Here is a 19,182-nt window from a genome sequence, read left to right as displayed (position 1 = left end):
TGCTGGATTTTTGCTTCTGTTGAACTCCATACTCCTGTCTTTGATGTACCCTAGGTCTTTGGACCTTCTGTCTCGTATCCACCTTTGCTTTGCTGTGGTTTCCAAGGTTGTCAGACTTCCATGTTACTCCTGAGAGTCATCTAACTTTTGTATGCTGTCAATAACTCTGTGGGCTACAAAACTTTTGTCTTGCCAAAATCTGACCTTTCTGTGTTCATTAAATGATCAATATTTCAGCTTTGCAGCAACTTTATTTTCATCACCTAAACCAAATTTGGAAGGGTTTCACCTTTCAAAAGAGTAATTTATAAAACCAATGGATGAATTTAAATTCAGGTTATAAGCTTTTATTTACATAACATGGATAAGCGACAGAACTTCTGTCAGGGAGTGTATTATCTTTGCTGCAGCTGTACACCATACTTTGGCTGGAATAGTCATCCAGTGTTTTAACCTTTTCTGTCAATATCTCTAATAATACCTTTCTATAGCCTGTAATACAGTAAAATGTCACCTGCATTCCCTGCCTCAGCTTTTATAGTAGTTCTGATAGTCCCTCCTGATTGGTTACACTGTACCATGTGATGTGATATTTGCAAGGCTTTATGGCAAAAACAGTGTTGCTATACCTGAGGTCATGAGCCCTCTTTGGCTGTAGCAATCTTTAGTAACATGTAAGATGTTTCTGGACCTGTAAAATACTTTCACTTATAGTACGTTTTCCTACCTTTTTTCGTTCTCCATTAATACCTCGCCATTGCTCAGCTTTTCGTACAATATGGCTTAATTCTTGATTAGATATCTCCATGTCATAAGGAACATGGCAGACCCCTTCATCACTAGTAACGCGTTGAAATATGTCCAGTATCCAACTTTCCTTGTGTATCCTGTTAAACAAAAAGAGCTGCTAATTTGTTAGCTGTAATACACACATTTTAGTATATAAATGCAAAAAAGCAGTTAGATGAAAAGCATGGTCCTCTTGGCCTGCGGTGTAACATGATGTTGCATGGATTTCCTATCTGTGCAGACAGTGTTCGACTATCTTATTGATAATTTTTATTTGAAAAGATTCGATCATCTCTAATTTACAGGTTTGGACACCTATCAATGACAGGGGCCGACATATCATTGGTGCAGCCTGTGGCCCTAGAGGTAAAAGGGCACATTTCTACCTCCAAAATAGGTGGAATTGTGTATTTTGATGGGTTATTGGGCTAAAAGGGCCCTCTATACTATTCTTACACAGGGTCTCCTTTTTTCTGTATCTGCCAGTGATCTATGATATGTTTTATAATGTGATTGATTGATCTTTTGTTATTACTCCTGAGAATGCATGAATAAATTGATAGCTGGGTCTTACCATCTGCATCAATGGATCCAGTTTTTAAAGATACAAGCAATTCTTTAACCCCTTTACGACCGCATTACGTTTTAAAACGGCACCAAAAAAGGGTACTTATTCCTTTCTGCCGTTTTAAAACGGCGGGCAGAAAAAAGTGTATAGCGCCCCCCAGCGTCAGAAAATCTCCGGGGTTTCAGCTACCGGGGGTAGCTGAGACCCTGGAGATCATGATTCGGGCCGGTTTTTCCGGTCCCCAGTCACGTGATGACCGGTATACACCGTATACCGATCATCAAGTTATAGTAAATGACCGCGCCGGTAAAAAATTATTTATCTCCCATCTGGCATGATCAAACATGTCAGATGGGAGATAAATCTCTTTCTCGGTTCCCTCCGGTCCCCCGGTATCCCCAAAGTGCCCCCCCCGACCCCCAACCCCCTCCCGAAAATCCAAGATGGCCGCGCGCAGCGGCGAGCACAGCAGCGCGCCGGCCACATTCACACTGTTCCTATGGTTTCTGTCGTATGTGCCATAACACATGCGACAGAAACCTGCTCCCCAGGCCATGCCAAGTCACCCCCTATCCCCCCCGGTGTTCCCCGGTGTCATACATACCTGTCGGAGCGCTGATCCCCCGCGGCCCCCTCCTCCGGCTCCTTCACAGCAGACGCCGGTCACATGTGCCGAGCAGCTGACAGCTTCCTGTGTTCAGAGACGCTGGCTGCTGCTGCTGCTCGGCACACTGCAGCTGTGACCCAGGGAGGGTGGGTGCAGATTCATTGCACCCACTCTCCTCAAATGGAGGGTCCTCACACCTAGAAAATGGGGGATACGTTCCCTGAACGTGTCCCCCATATTCTAGAAGGTCCAGAGTCGACTTGGGATGTCCAAATGGATTACAGCGGATTTTTTTTTCTTTTCAATAAATTGGCTAATCAGGGAATGTTTTGGGGAGTGTTTTTTCAAATACATTTTTTTTTGTTGTCAATTTTTTTTTTATTACTGTCAATTAGTTATGTCGGGTATCTGATAGACGCCATGACATAACTAATTGCTGGGCTTGATGCCAGGTGACATTACACATCTGGTATCAACCCCATTTATTACCCCGTTTGCCAACGCACCAGGGCGCGGGATGAGCTGGGGCGAAGCGCCAGAATTTGCACATCTAATGGATGCGCCATTTCTGGGGCGGCTGCGGCCTGCTATTTTTAGGCTGGGAAGAGTCCAATAACCATGGCTCTTCCCATCCTGAGAATACCAGACCCCAGCTGTCAGCTTCACCTTGGCTGGTGATCTAATTTGGGGGGACCCCACGTTTGTTTTGTTTTTTTTAATTATTTATTTATAAATAATTAAAAAAAAAAACAGCTTGGGGAGCCCTCCAAATTGATCACCAGACAAGATGAAGCTGTCAGCTGTGGTTTGCAGGCTACAGCTGTCTGCTTTACCCTAGCTGGCTATCAAAAATAGGGGGGACCCCACGTCATTTATTTTAATTATTTTTTTTTCTTTTGGGCTAAATACAAGGCTAGACACCCTTTAGTGTCACATGAAAGGCACTAAAGGGCGCCAGCTTAGAATCTGCAGAGGGGGGTGGACATTATATATATGTTTGACATCTATCCATTCATCCATTGTAGCATTTTACGCTGTGTGCCCACAATCAGGGTTTGCAGCGTTTTGGGCGCAGAGTGTTTTCCCTGCGTCCATAACGCTGCGTTGTGCAGTAGAAGCACAGTGGAAGGATTTTTAGAAATCCCATGCCCACTGTGTTTCTTTTTTCTGCAGCATAAACCAACCTGTGGCGCAGCTTCCCGAGCCTCAGCATGTCAATTTATGCTGCGGAGATGAGTGTTTTCTGCAGGTAGAATAGAGCCAAAGTCCACAGCAGCCTGAACCCAAATCGTGGGCATGGGCAGCTGCGTTCTCCCGTGGACAACACTCACATCTCTGCAGGAAGGCTGACACTGTGTACTAGCAACATTTTTGTGAAGTACCTGTGGATTCAAAATGCTTACTATACTCCTGAATAAAATCCTTGAGGGGTATAGTTTCCAAAATGAGGTCACTTGTGGGGGGTTTCTGATGTATAGGTACCCAAGGGACCCTGCTAATGTGACATGGTGCGCGCAATTTACTTCAACTTTTCCAAAATTCAAATGGTGCTCCTTCCATTCCAAGCCCTCCCATTTATCCAAACAAAGGTTTTTGGCCACATGTGGGGTATCCCTGCGCTCACAAGAAATTAGATAACAACCTGTGGAGTACACGTTTTGTTGTTGCCTCTTGAAAAAGTGAGAAATGTGTCGCTAAATCAACATTTTTGAGAAAAAAATGAAAATTTTCAATGTGACAATGTAACGTTATCAAAATCTGTGAAGTACCTGTGGATCCAAAATGCTCACTATACCCCTAGATAGAAGCCTTGAGGGGTCCACTTTCCAAAATGGCGTCACTTGTGAGGGGTTTCTTCTGTTTAGGTACCTTAGCGGACCTGTAAATGCAACATGGTGCCCGCAATCTATTTCAGCCAAATTTGCTTTCCAAAATTCAAATATTGTTGCTCCTGTTCCGAGCCCTCCCATTTGTCCAAACAAAGGTTTCTGACCACATGTGGGGTGTTGGCGCGTTCATAAGAAAGTGGGTAACAAGTTTTGGGGTTCATTTTGTTGTGTTATTTCTTCTAAAAGTGAATAAATTTGGGGTAGAGCAACATTTTAGGTAAAATTTTATTTTTTGCTTTTTTTCATTCCACTTTGCTTTTGTTCCTGTGAAGCACCTGAAGGGTTAATAAACTTCTTGGATGTGGTTTTGAGTACTTTGACGGGTGCTGTTTTGAGAATGGTGTCACTTTTAGGTATTTTCTGTCACTTTGGCCTCTCAAAGTCACTTCAAATGTGATGTGGTCCCTAAAAAAATGGTTTTGTGAATTTTGTTGAAAAAATGGGAAATTGCAGATGAACTTTGACCCCTTCTAACTTCCTAACCCCAAAACATTTTGTTTCAGAAATTGCGCTAATGTAAAGTAGACATGTGGGAAATGTTATTTATTAATTGTTTTGTGTGACATAACTCTCTGGGTTAAGGGCATAAAAATTAAAAGTTTGAAAATTGCAAAATTTTCAAAATTTTCATCAAATTTCCGATTTTTTCACAAATAAAAGCAAAAAATATCATTTTAAATTTATAACTATCATGAAGTACAATATGTCATGAAAAAACAATGTCAGAATCACCGGGATCCGTTGAAGCGTTCCAGAGTTATAACCTCATAAAGTGACACTGGTCAGAATTGCAAAAAATGGCCTGGGCATTAAGGACAAAACTGGCTCAGTCCTTAAGGGGTTAACATAGGAAACTGTATTCAGTCTTTAAAATTTTAATAACTGATGATGTATTAAAATGGATGCTATAAATATGTCATATGAATGACAACATATATGAAAACCATCTATTTTTGGTGGATGAAAATTGGATAATTTTCTATTTGTTTGTGTCTTGAGAATTTAACCTAATTGTGATTACACAATATTGTTAATAAATTGATTTTATCTCCAATATAAAATAAAGTGGTCAACGACTGAAAATATTTTTTTTTCACATTTTTTTTTAATTTAAATAACTATTCTTTTTCTGTATTTAGAAACATTCTTTCAATATCTGGACTATAAATGTCTATGAAAATTACAGACATACAGATGAGGATTATTTTGTGTTTAGGATTTTTTTATCCTTCAACAGAAATTATGTTTAATTTGCATGTAATATTACATAGAAAATACACATAATTTCACGCACATTGCGGAACTGCCGGATTCAATTAACCAGAGATAATAGTGACTTATTACTACAGATTCCTTTTCTATTAAACTGTTTATAGCTGTTTATTTTACTTGCTTACATATCTATAATTTTGGGTGCTTCATAATTTTCGCTCTGCATTCTGCTCACTTTGGTCAACCTTTATCCCTTTAGCATCCACCGCTAAAGTAAACAGGATTTTCAATGTATATTTCAAAGTAAAGGATGAATACTGTGCATATCAAATCTGAAAGCTTTTGATATTATAGTAACAATCTGCCTTATTTTTCACATTTAGACATGTGGGTGAAAAAGGATTTCTCCGTTTAATTTTAAATATTATGAAATGTACTTATTTATGAAATGCACATTGGAAATTAATCTTTGCTATTCAACATCAAAGCAAACAGGAAGACTCGTGAATTCCAATTTTCGAAGGAGAAAAAGGATAATTACACTATTTTAATAAAATAGTATATTTTTATTGGGGAAGACATGAAATACTATAAAGTATATGTGTATTATACAGTGAAAGGATGAGCCATCTGCACATATTAAAGCTAAGTCCTGTACGCTAATGGCAAACAAATCATAGAAATACTTTTATTAGCTTCATATTTCTTTGCATCATGAATTGATCTTCTAACAACTCCACTTCTTCTGTGTACTAACTGCCCAAACAACCACCTATTTTCTAGGTGGGTTGACCAGAACTTAAGTAATTTGGTACATATGTGTGCCTTTACTGAGAGGTAATTATAAGTTCTATCTATTTATTACTCTTTTCACATGCTACCCAGTGTGGTTTAGTTCTCAAGTAGGTATACAAATACCCTTTATAATCATCATAATAAAGATGTACAAATACACTGATTAGAGAAGAAAAAATGTTTTGAAATTCCAATTTACCAGGTTTATCGAAATGAAAAAATAGGCTAACAATTAGTCAGTTCAGATCAGACAGACTGTTCTACATGGAACACTGATTCAAACTGATGATATCTCTGTCACAGGTAACATCATCCTGCTATATCAGAGACAAGAGGTATGTTATAGCTCATAATGTTCTCCAATTCGTCCCCAAACATAACTTATGTTTAGTACTATTCACACCCATATGTCTGGTGCCAGTGATGGTGCTTTCGCTGGTGTTAGCGGCTCCCTAATGAAGTAAGAGTGATTGATACAAGTGCCTAGAAGGGGCATAAGATCTCAGTATGCTTTCTGCAGGGAGGTTTCAGCTATAATTCCACTGATAATGGGAGATTCTGATTGTCATTACTGTGAAGGTGGGGAGATAATGGCACTGGATGTGGATCACGACCATTTCAGAGTTGAATGTAGACCTGAAGGTAAGAAAGGTTGGGGCCCGCTGCTCTAGGAGATACAGTCATATGAAAAAGTTTGGGCACCCCAATTAATGATAACCTTTTTCCTTTATAACAATTTGGTTTTTTGCAACAGCTATTTCAGTTTCATATATCTAATAACTGATGGACTGAGTAATATTTTTGGATTGAAATGAGGTTTATTGTACTAACAGAAAATGTGCAATCCGCATTTAAACAAAATTTGACCGGTGCAAAAGTATGGGCACCTCAACATAAAAATTACATTAATATTTTGTTGATCCTCCTTTTGCTAAAATAACAGCCTCTAGTTGCTTCATGTAGCTTTTAATGAGTTCCTGGATCCTGGATGAAAGTATATTTGACCATTCCTTTTTACAAAACTGAGTGTTCAGTTAAGTTTGATGGTCGCCATGCATGGACAGCACGCTTCAAATCATCCCACAGATTTTCAATGATATTCAGGTCTGGGGACTGGGATGGCTATTTCAGAACATTGTAATTGTTCCTCTGCATGAATGCCTGAGTAGATTTTGAGCAGTGTTTTGGATCATTGTCTTGCTGAAATATCCATCCCCTGTGTAACTTCAACTTTGTGACTGATTCTTGCACATATTGTCAAGAATCTTCTGATACTGAGTTGAATCCATGCGACCCCCAACTTTAACAAGATTACCAGTGCTGGCATTGGCCACACAGCCCCAAAGAATGATGGAACCTCCACCAAATTTTACTGTTGGTAGCAAGTGCTTTTCTTGGAATGCCGTGTTTTTTTGCCTCCATGCATAATGCCTATTTGTAGGACCAAACAACTCAATCTTTGTTTCATCAGTCCACAGGACCGTCTTCCAAAACGTAACTGGCTTGTCCAAATGTGCTTTTGCATACCTCAGGCGACTCTGTTTGTGGCGTGCTTGCAGAAAAGGCTTCTTTCGCATCACTCTCCCATACAGCTTCTCCTTGTGCAACGTGCGCTGTATTGTTGACCGATGCACATTGACACCATCTGCAGCAAGATGATGCTGCAGGTCTTTGGAGGTGTTCTGTGGATTGTCCTTGACTGTTCTCACCATTCTTCTTCTCTGCCTTTCTGATATTTTTCTTGGCCTGCAACTTCTGGGCTTAACAAGAACTGTACCTGTGTTCTTCCATTTCCTTACTAAGTTCCTCACAGTGGAAACTGACAGTTTAAATCTCTGAGACAACTTTTTGTATCCTTCCCCTGAACAACTATGTTGAATAATCTTTGTTTTCAGATCATTTGAGAGTTGTTTTGAGGAGCCCATGATGCCACTCTTCATAGGAGATTCAAATAGGAGAAACACTTGCAAGTGGCCACCTTAAATAACTTTTCTCATGATTGGATACACCTGCCTATGAAGTTCAAAGCTCAATGAGGTAACAAAACCAATTTAGTGCGAAGTTAGTAAAAAGTAGTTAGGAGTGTTCAAATCAAGAAATTGATAAGGGTGCCCATACTTATGCACCGGTCAAATTTTGTTTAAATGCGGATTGCACATTTGCTGTTAGTACAATAATTTCAATTTAGAAATATTACTCAGTCCATCAGTTATTAGATATATGAAACTGAAATAGCTGTTGCAAAAAACCAAATTGTTATAAAGTAAAAAGGTTAACATTAATAGGGGTGCCCAAACTTTTTCATATGACTGTAAACTGCTGCCAAACATTTCTGAAAGGGACATGCTTATCTTTCTCATTAAAAGCACATAATTCACAAGAGATTTAGTTGTCATATGTATATGGCCAGCATTAGTTTGTTTAAGCTCTTTGGGCAGAGACTAGAGATGAGCAGATCAAGAAGAATCAACATCCAGCCAAAATTTCTGAAATTGTCAGGTCCTCAAATACTCTGTGATTTTTTGCAAGAATTGAGCAGGCTAAAAACAATTTGCGTGGCCATACGTGTTACCTTATAATGCCCTGCAACTATGATATCACATGGTTGCAGTGCAATCATTCAGGGGTGCTGTCACAGCCAAAATAAAGATGGGGGTCAGCAAAGGAGTGTCCTTTTATGAATATAAAGTGTATGGTCAGAGAGCACAGGTCATTACTCAAAGTGATAGAAAAAGGCTTAATCTGATTTTGGTGTTTTACTGCAGGGCTTAATCACATTGAAACCATTGATTACCGGTCACTTTACGTGCTTTGTAACATACACTAATAAAATTGGTCACTTTCTGCTCAAATAATAAAGGCCAAAAGAATATAAGATCCATCAAAAAGCCCCAGGGATTACCTTATCCTTGTGGCCATTGGTAATACGTATAAGCAAACCATGATATCCAAAACTTAACGAGATTTTGGTGTCATCCTCTTCTGCATATATGGTGAAAGCAGTTAGTGCTAATCTAAATGCACTTTTTATTTGCACCTTTGCTGAATGCGTTCTGTGCCTGTGCAGTAGAGGATATAGTATCTTCCATCTTGGGACATTATGGTCGCCCAATTTTGTATATCCATTGGCAACTGGTGAGGCTTTACCATGCAGGCCAAGGTAAGTCCTGAGACATTCTAGATTTTGTATGTCATTATATATCAATGTATGGCATTTGTGATTTTTAAGCAAAATATAGTCAACCCAAATGAAACCCCCAAACTTACGTACTAAATATGAGCAGCTTTTTCTACTCTTTTAGAATGCTGGCTGCATAAAACCAACCTGCTGATGTCAATCTGTTGTCCCACTGCTTTTAAAACAATAAAATAAAAGAAATGCTTACTCTGTTGTATTATAAATGGTTTTGGCAATGAGAAATTTAGTATGTCTGCTTGCTATCTCCAATTGTGCATTCTTACCGCAGCAAATAGAGGTAAAGAATGGAGCAGGATATGATAAGAATCATTGTGTATATCAGCAAAGTAATGAGAATGCCAGGAGTGCCGGACTGCTCTATTCGGATGAACAACCAGTAGAGTTTTGCTGCATCTGCTATAGGCTTCTCCACACTATAGGAAAGTCTCTACAACATAAAAAAATGAATAATGATCAAAAATTCTACAATAATGCAATCTCAATTAGGCTATGCACACATTGCATTTCAGTATACGTTCAGTGCTGCCGTTGGGCTTAAGTCTGAAACCAAATTGAGATTGGGGCATATGCACCGTTGAATATAATGATGTAGGCGTAGTCACAGGGTATCCTGTCGGACATCATTTTTGTCATTTTACACTCCTTGTTGAGGTGGAGACCAAGATGCAGTTAACTATGGCCTCCTGCCTGCCATAACTAGGTGTATACAGCCGAGAGTGACGACCGACAGGGCGCACTGTGACTCTGTCTACATCATTTTAGTCAATGGCGCCTACACCCAAATCCTGATTTATGGGATTTTGGGTGTTAGCCCAACTTAACCATTGAACGTTTGAGAAAACGCTTTGTGAACACAGCCTTAAATACATAAAACAAAAAGTTATAGAATCATTTTATAACTTTTTCTGTTATCTAATTACAGTATACATAATTATACTTAATAGGTTCCTCACCAGGACCATGTGATTTTTCATTTTTGCACTTTTGTTTTCTCCCTCGCCTTTTTCCAAGAGCTATAACTTTTTTGTTTTCCCATCGACATAGTCATATGTGGATTGTACTTTCAATTGCTTATGTTTTCTTCTGGGAGATGCAAATTTGGTGCTGAAATGTAGACACCAGATTTCTGCACCAAATTTACATCTCCTGGCAGAAAGGCTCACCAAAATGGCGTCAAAACCATTTTGGGCTTTTTTTTGCCAAGAGATGCTCATTTGCTGTTGAAATTTATACACCAATTTCCTGCACGAAATTTGTATCTCCTGGCAAAAAAAATCACCCCATCAAAATCGCATTGCATGCCCTCTGGACATCTGTCAAGTCAGTAGTTTTCCCCATGACTGTGTAGCCTACTGAACAAGACTAAGGGACCATTTTAAATGATTAGGAAACCTTTGCAGATGTTTGGTTTAATTATTATAATTTTCTGAGATAACTTTTGGGTTTTTATTGGCTGTAAGCCATAATCATCAACATTAACAGAACTAAACACTTGAAATAGATCCCTCTGTGTGTAATGACTCTATATAATGTATGTGTTTCCCTTTTTGTATTGAATTACTGAAATAAATTATTTTTTTGATGATATTCTAATTTATTGAGATGCACTTACAGGTGAATACTACAATGCAGAATACACTTGAACCTTGTAATATAAAGCTAAAGTGATCAAGCATTTTCTAGTTTTCAAAAAATACTACATATATGAAAAAAAATATGCTATTTTTATTCTTTTGTCAATGCATCTAAGTGATTGATTAATACTACTACATAGGAGCAAAAACAATACACTTTCCACTTTTTTTGACTAACCATTATAGGAGTTATTTTAATAACTTACCCCAAGGAATGAATCCACTATAAATACAGCCAAGGGGTCTAGCACAGTCCAGAGACCCAAAGCAATGATAAATTTTGACAAGATAGTGGGGAATGAGTGAAACAATATTTGACAGCTCCATCTTAGAAGAATCATTAGGAGCATTGACACATTTAAAGACATAGGTCCCACCACGATCATAAACAACTCCTCTCTGGTATGCATTAAAGAATGCTGATAGGTCAGCTCCACGGTATGAGGGTAAAATGTAAACCTGGGGATTAAGAGAAGTCCTTATTATATTCACATGAAATAGAAAACAATAATATTTGTCAGGTTTATTAATAGTTAAGCATACAATCTTGCCATATTGTATATAATAGTTAAATGTGATGTGTTATTAATATTCTTAAAACATTTGAAGCATTGTTACTAATTTGGACTACTTTTGGACAACTTTCATTCTTTTTATATATTACAGCTTTTTAAATTTATACCTTATACCTATTTTTTTTGTTGAAAGATTGTTTTATTTTTTATTTAAGAAATTGATAGGACACATGAAAATAAATATTGTATCTTTCAGTTGATAAGATGCACCGGATTATAAGACGCATCCCAAATTTAGAGAAAAAAAGGTTAAAAAATGGGGTCCGTCTTATAATCCGGTGGTATCTTACCAGTGGGGGGAAAGCAGCATTAGCGGAGTGCGGTTACAGGAGGCAGGAGCGGTGATGGAGTAGGGCGTTGCTGCGGGCGGTGCAAATGAGGGGCCAGATGCTCGCTACTGGTGGTGGCACTGTGAGGTACACAAACACAAATAAACTGTAGGCGGAGCAGGCTTCAAAGAAATGGCGCCTGAAGTCGGCGTATGCGCAGATTGAGCTATTGGCTCAATGACAAGCCGAGATCTCATCTGCACACGCGCCACCTCTGGGATCCATTTTTCTTAAGTCCGCAGCTGGGAGATCAATGGGCCAAAGGTGGCGTGTGTTCAGATGAGATCTAGAGCCTCCCATTAAGCTACATTTGGATTATAAGACACACCCCACATTTTCCTACTAAACATTTGGTAGGAAAAGTTCATCTTATAATCCGAAAAATACGGTAACTTTTTAATGTAGTTTTCCAGAGAAAACCTGCTTCTTTCTTGTCCTGGATTGATCAGTTTAGGGGTTAAGTTTGTAAAATTTGTACTCAGTGAATACAGATTTACATGACTGCGATCGGAGATTACAGCTGGTGCTTATAAAATTCTATGGAGTGGGGAGGGCATAGAAAGTGGAGGGGCTAGATGCAAACACAAACATTTAAAGCGCAAGTTCTCCTAAAACAACACTTTATCTTTTTTTATGAAAGATTTAAAGTATAATGCGGGCTTTACACGAGACGAGCTATCGTGCGATGCGTAGTCGGGGGTCACGGTTTTCGTGACGCACATCCGGCATCGTTCACGACGTCATCTCGTGTGACACCTCCTAGCGATGCAGAATCGCTCACAAATCGTGAGTCGTGTACTCGTCGCTGAGTTTTAAAAAAATTGTTTATTTAACATGGCGCCAGTTGTTCATCGTACCCGGGGTAGCACACATTGCTCCGTGTGACTCCCCGGGGACGATGAACACAGCTTACCTGCGTCCCGCAGCACCCGCCGGCTATGCGGAAGGAAGGAGGTGGGCGGGATCCCGCTCATATCCGTCCCTCCACTTCTATTGGCCGGCGGCTGTGTGACGTCGCTGTGACGCTGAACATCCCTCCCCCTTCAGGAAGAGGATGTTTGCCGCCCACAGCGAGGTCAATCAGCAGGTAAGTACGTGTGATGGCGGTTTAACGACTTTGTTCGACACGGGCAGTGATTTGCCCGTGACGCACAAACGACGGAGGCGGGTGCGATCGCTCGTGCAATCGCACGATAGATCGTAATGTGTAAAGCCCACATAAGTTTTGTCTCAGTACAACTTTTACCAGAATGTCTGTGTCTGCCTCTACTTCTTCCCATGAATTGAGAATGAGAGATGAGCTCAGGAGGAGAGAAAAGCAATACATATTTGTGGGATGACAGTCATTCATTTAGGACTAAAGGGGGCTTTACACGCAGTGACATCGCTAGCGATGTCGCTGGTGAAAGCACCCGCCCCTGTCGGTTGTGCGTCACGGGCAAATCGCTGCCCATGGTGCACAACATCGTTACGACCCGTTACACGTACTTACCTGCCTAGCGACGTCGCTTTTTAAGGGGGCGGTTCGTGCGGCGTCACAGCGATGTCACAAGGCAGGTGGCCAGTAGAAGTGGAGGGGTGGAGATCAGCCGAAAGAAAGTGACGCCCACCTCGTTGCCTGAGGACGCAGGTAAGCTGCTGTTCGTCATTCCCGGGGTGTCACACGTAGCGATGTGGGCTGCCTCAGGAATAACGAACAACCTACGTCCACAACGACCAACGAGATTTTGAAAATGAATGAAGTGTCAACGATCAACGATAAGGTGAGTATTTCTGATTATTAACAGATGCTTGGAGCTGTTACATGCAACGATGTTGGTAACGACGCCGGATCCCACCAAGGACACCATCTGCAAGGAGTTTGTATGTTCTCCCTGTGTTTGCGTGGGTTTCCTCCGGGTACTCCGGTTTCCTCCCACACTCCAAAGACATACAGATAGGGACTCTAGATTGTGAGCCCCAATGGGGACAGTGTTGCCAATGTATGTAAAGCGCTGTGGAATTAATAGCGCTATATAAATGAATAAAATTATTATTATTATTATTATGTGCGTCGCGAATTCCGTGACCCCGACGACATATCGTTAGATATTTCGTTGCGTGCATCAGTAATGGAGAATTAAGTCTCTACCCAATTGTCAGTTTTACTCCAGCATCATTGAATTCAATAAGACTACAAGTAAACATTTCATATTCTTTTTTTTCTTAACATATTCAATTAAAATAGATATTTGTCTTCAGATCCGAAGTCATATTGTTACCAATAGGGATTTACACAGAAATAGGATTTATTCACACTAGTATTGTAATTCAATTTTTTGTCATATTTAAAGTATGGAAAATTACAAAAGAACAGGATTGATAATGCATAATTTAGAGAAAATGTACCATTAAGGTCAAATGAACAACTGAGATGAGGATATATGTAACAAAGCATTCAAATTGGTATTAAAAATAGGGGATGCATAGAATATATTTATGTGTTGTCAGCAAATCTATTTTTCTTTTGCTTAAACATAGGCAATATACATAAAAAAGCATCATAAATAAATATTGGTAAAAATGTAATAATGTTCCAATATTCCAAAAACTGCAGCTCGATAAAAAAAAAAAAAATAATAGAGTTTTTGATTCATAAAATGATAATTATTGGAGACAGGTGCACTTTAATCCCAACAAATTATACTTACGTGAAAATGGGAATGGAAATAGCCTGGAGGAAAAGCCACTGAGTGCAATAATGTAGATAAAGCCTTATAAACCACATCAAGGCCATCATGAGCATAATTGACCAGAAATCATGGGATCGCCACTGCCCCATGTCCAGCTCAGAAAACACAGCCCATATTACAAATGTTGCATGCTTTGCCATTTTTCGATATATTTGTATTTCTTTTTCTGGTTGGCTTCAAAAACAGAAATAAAGAATGGTTAGACTATACACTGAATATGATTTTCTACATGTTCATATGAAGCAGATCAGATACATAGGGTGACACAATACACAAACTAGAGTTATAATGTCACGAGAAGGCTGCTAACAGTAGCGGGGGGTTCTCTCTCAATACTCAATATAAATTATGATTACTTTTATTAAAATGATTTGACCACCATGGTTTGCAATTAAAACATAATTGATTGAAAGTGAATGTTTATTCAGAAATTCATACATGATGTAGAAGAGTGTAATCACTCATGTATAGAATGTCAATTATTAGACAATTTAGTGCATCTTTTTTACTAGAGATGATCGGTTTGATCCTCAGAGGATGAAGTTTGAGGCAAATTTCCTGAAATTTGCAAATTTACTCAAATTTGAACATTTAGAGATTTGTTTCATTGTTAAAATAAATAAATACATAAAAAATAAATAAATAAATAAATTAATACTTGCACAGCACCATTTCTTATACCGTTGAAGCATCAGGAAGGAGGATAATGTATTTTTGCATTGCTGTGCAGGACTCCTAATAAAGCCCTCTGGGTATGATATTTTACAAATCAGCATACCTTGTACAGTGGTGGTCAGTACCTGGACCATCATCTCTGGGTCCCAGTGGAGCAGAGATTTTAAAACAGAGTCACTTAATAATACTCTCTCTCCTGTAAAGTGTAAGCTCTTATGGTCAGTAGGGTCCTCTCTCTCCTGTAGAGTGTAAGATCTTATTGTCAGTGGGGGTTCTCTGTCTCTCCTGTGTTTCTCTCTTGTGTGTGTGCTCTCCTGTAGAATATATGCTTTCTTGGTTAGTGAGGTTCTCTCTCACTTCTGTTGAGTGTAAGTTCTTAAGGTCATTGGGGCTTTCTCTCTTCTGTAGAGTGTACGCTCTTATGGTTAAAGTGGGGTGGTGTTATCTCTTGTAAAGTGTAAGCTCTTATGGTCAGTGTGGCCCTTCCTCTTCTGTATAGTGTAAGTTCTTATGGTGCTCTCTTTCTTTTCTGTAGAATGTCCGCTTGTTTGTTCAACAGGGCACTCTCTCATTCATGTAGAGTGTAAGCTCTTATGGCTAGCAGGGAGCTCTTTGCTTTATTCTCCTGTAGAGTGTAAGCTCTTTAAGTCAGAATAAGGTGGTCTCCCTCTCCTGTAGAGTGTAAGTAGGGTCCTCTCTCATTATTTCCTCTAACGTTTACACTTGTTCTCTCTCACTCCTGCAGAGTATAAGCTATTTTTGTCAGTGGGGTTCTCTCTTTCCTGTAAAGTGTAAACTCTTATAGTCCGAGTGGGGTGGTTTCTCGCTTGTAGAGTGTAAGCTCGTATGATCAGGAAGGCACTCTGTAGATTGTAAGTTCTTATGGTGCTATCTCTCTCTCCTGTAGAGTGTACGATTGCTTGGTCAGCGGGGTACTTTCTCTTTCATGTAGAGTGTAAGCTCTTATGCATAGCAGCTAGCAGGGTGCGTTTTCTTTTTCTCTCCTTTAGAGTCTAAGATCCTATGGTCAATGGGTTCCTCTCTTTCACGAATCAATCGTATGTGGAAAAAGCTGTAAATACAAAAAAGCGCAATAGGATCTTATATATAGAAGAAAAAAGCAAATGCGCTCACCTAGAAGGGTAGTATAGACATAACTCCTTTAAAAGCATCAAAACAGCTGCCTTGGGTCCTGCATTATTAGTCAAATGATGTCAAGAGAAAAAAGACATGTTCCACACTGCTAATAATCCAATACAGTTCCACACCGGGCAAGAAGTTGATGACATGCAGTTTGGTTTCTTCATCAGGACATAACAAACATCTGTGATTTTTAACCTGATGAAGAAACCAGAGATTTTAAGATGTGTGGAGTCAAACTGCACGTCATCCACTCTTTGTCTGGTGTGAAACTGTTTTGGATTATCAGCAGCATGGAACAGGTCCTCTTTTTCCTGACATCTTTTGACCTAAAAGATGTAAACACTTATGGTCTGTTAGGGCCCTCTCTCTCACTCTACTCCTCTATGTATATTTTGTGAAGTACTTTCCAGTACAGAGATTTCTGCAAATTTAATCTAAGCAAATAAAATGCTGGGGAAACGTCAAATTTTAATTTCAAGAAATCTGCTCATCTCTATTCTTCACACTTTCATGCTTGTATTTTTTAAAATGAAGCTAAGGCTTTGTGTACGCAAACCTGTATATTCAGGAAATGTAAAAAAAATAACATTTTACTTAATTTTAGGCTTTATGCTTACAGGTATATAAACAATTTAGTAATGTACTACACATTGTGCAGATGTGGCAACGGCACCATTACGGTTCCATTTAGAATTTTTCCAGTAAGAGTTAAATATGGATTCAGAATATGTTCCTTGTGTATGTCTGTTCTCACCAACTTTTATGCCAGGAAACTTTGGGAATCCGACTTTCTTTTAGGCCTCTTTCACACGTCCGTTAAAAACCACGCACATTTTTCACGGATGTGTCAAAGGTGTGCTTTGCCCTCCGTGAGCCCTGTTTATGGCACACGTGTGTTCTCTGTGTGTTATCCGTTATAACACATGGAGAACAGAAACTTTCTACTCACCTCTCCCTGGCTTCGCTGTCCGTGGTGCTGATCTTCGGTCTCCATTCCTGCCGACTCCCCGCTGCTGCTGCTTCCGGCCGCAGTGAAGTGAATATGCAATGAGCATAATGAACAGCGGTCGGAAGCAAGTGACAGCAGCAGCAGAGACTGCAGGGCTGGAGAAGGTGAGTAATGTTTTTTTTCTTTTTCTCGCAGACACATGTGATTTCTCCGGTGCGTGTCACACGGAACACATCTGTGTGGTCCGTTTGCGTTGTGTGACCCATTTGCGTTCCGTGTGACACCCGTGATGCCAGAGAGAAAACAGACATGTTGCTGTGAGAAACACACAGACACACGTATGTACGGAATGGACACACGTTCCATGCGTAAATACGTACGTGTTTCAAACTCCATTTGAAAACATAGGTCTACGTGTGTACGTGTATCCGGTACGTGAGGAAAAGCACCAAACTCGTACCAGAGGTACGTACGTGTGAAAGAGGCCTTAGGCTTCATTCAGACATCCATGCTTTTTCATGAACCATTAATTATTAGTGTTCAGAATCAGATTTTTATTAGTGTTTAATCAGTTTTTACCATAAGTGTTCCATCAATGACTTTTACTGATGAAGAAAAAAGTCAATGCTTTAAAAAGCGTCTCCTATCCTTTGCAATGTTAATTACACACAGGTAGCAAAAAATTGGGAGGGCACCACCTATCAGGATTAATTATACCCTATATGGGTCAATGGGTTCACCTCAGCCCACTTAATACAACATCAAAACAGAAAGGCAGAAGTGTGCGAACAAGAGGGATACACCAAATTATGTGAAAAGGCAATCTTTATTACAAAAAGGACACGGGATCACACACGATTAAAAACATTTAAAAGGCATACAGCCACATATCCAATCCAATCCTCTGCTCCCCAAAGGGAAGGCAATGGTGTGACACAGGGCAATATAATATATGTAAGGGATAAACCAAACCGTTTTAGATATAAAATATACACCATGCAGAGTCATACAAAAATGCAAATAGAGATGGTACATAAAGCATATTGTTGAAATTAGATATGCAATAGCATTAGGTTATACAGAGCCACTATTAAACCACAAGGGACTCTGCAAGAGAGGAAAATCCCCAAACAAGGGCAAGGTTCCCCATAGGAATAACCTGCAGATATAAAGATGTTATGCCCTAATCACCAGCCATCGCCAAGTTTACCCATCAATAGAGTAGCAGAGGGTATAGTCCCCACGCGTATCGTCACCAGCTAGGGTGACTTCATCAGGGGTGGGTTCCCTGTGTCCACCAAAAACAGGTTTTAAATACCTGAAAATCCAAGTAACAGCTGCATTAGCGTTTTCAAAATGCGCGCCTCGGAAGCACCCGGCGTCCCGGAAATAGCAACTGCATATGCGCTAAGTCGTTTAGAAAGGAAGTAATGAATAACGGAGTACCGCGCATGCGCGGGACTCCGAAAAGATGGCGGCCACCATGAGAAGAGACATATTTTATCAGGAGCAGCATATCACAATCATCTGAAGGCAGAGAATGAATTTAACAGATATATATAACATAGAGGGCAAAAAGGATCCTATATTAAGATAAATTGTAAGAGAAGGTTAAGGATAAGAGGGTAATTTACATATTATGTGTTACATATTTATCATCTTCATTCTCTTCATTTTTTATTATTATTATTTTTTAGGAGTCCATATAAGGAGCTATATATACATATGCACGTGTACATATATCCGTGTACACATACACATATATACAGGCCCCCACAGGATGTGTACATACATATATATCATCATTAGAGCAATAAATCCACAACTTTACCCATAATAGGGCATATTGAGCACAAATAGCTCCTAGTTAGAACTCATAACGTGCATATAGCTGGAGGGTATGACTGTAGCCACTCATTATACGCAAGATCCCTGTGATAGGTACACATATGCAAAATACAAAAATAGGGGAAACCCCCCAATGAACCCAATAGAGGAATCCCCCTCTCCTCCTCCTCCCTCCCTTTCCCCTGCATACTATAATCCAAGAAGAGAAACCCAGATATACATGGCCAATCAAGGCTAT

The 19,182-nt window shown here is 39.6% G+C and overlaps 1 protein-coding gene across 1 annotated transcript in view; it reads right to left on the bottom strand.

Moving 5' to 3' along the window:
- Positions 1 to 664: 664 nt before the first annotated feature.
- The window catches only part of LOC142243871 (uncharacterized), a 42,328-nt gene continuing 23,810 nt past the window's right edge, over positions 665 to 19,182 (bottom strand). Inside the window, exons 4-8 of the mRNA XM_075316074.1 lie at positions 16,263 to 16,342; positions 14,288 to 14,503; positions 10,900 to 11,152; positions 9,323 to 9,486; positions 665 to 887 (exon numbers count right to left, since the gene is read on the bottom strand). Coding sequence (XP_075172189.1) covers positions 665 to 887; positions 9,323 to 9,486; positions 10,900 to 11,152; positions 14,288 to 14,503; positions 16,263 to 16,342 — 936 coding nt within the window. The remainder of the gene's footprint in view (positions 888 to 9,322; positions 9,487 to 10,899; positions 11,153 to 14,287; positions 14,504 to 16,262; positions 16,343 to 19,182) is intronic.

The sequence above is a fragment of the Anomaloglossus baeobatrachus genome, chromosome 6 (assembly GCF_048569485.1).
Source record: "Anomaloglossus baeobatrachus isolate aAnoBae1 chromosome 6, aAnoBae1.hap1, whole genome shotgun sequence".
NCBI classification, from domain to species: domain Eukaryota; kingdom Metazoa; phylum Chordata; class Amphibia; order Anura; family Aromobatidae; genus Anomaloglossus; species Anomaloglossus baeobatrachus.
The sequence above is the reverse complement of the archived record's forward strand: the minus strand, read 5'-3'. Positions and strand labels throughout refer to the sequence as shown.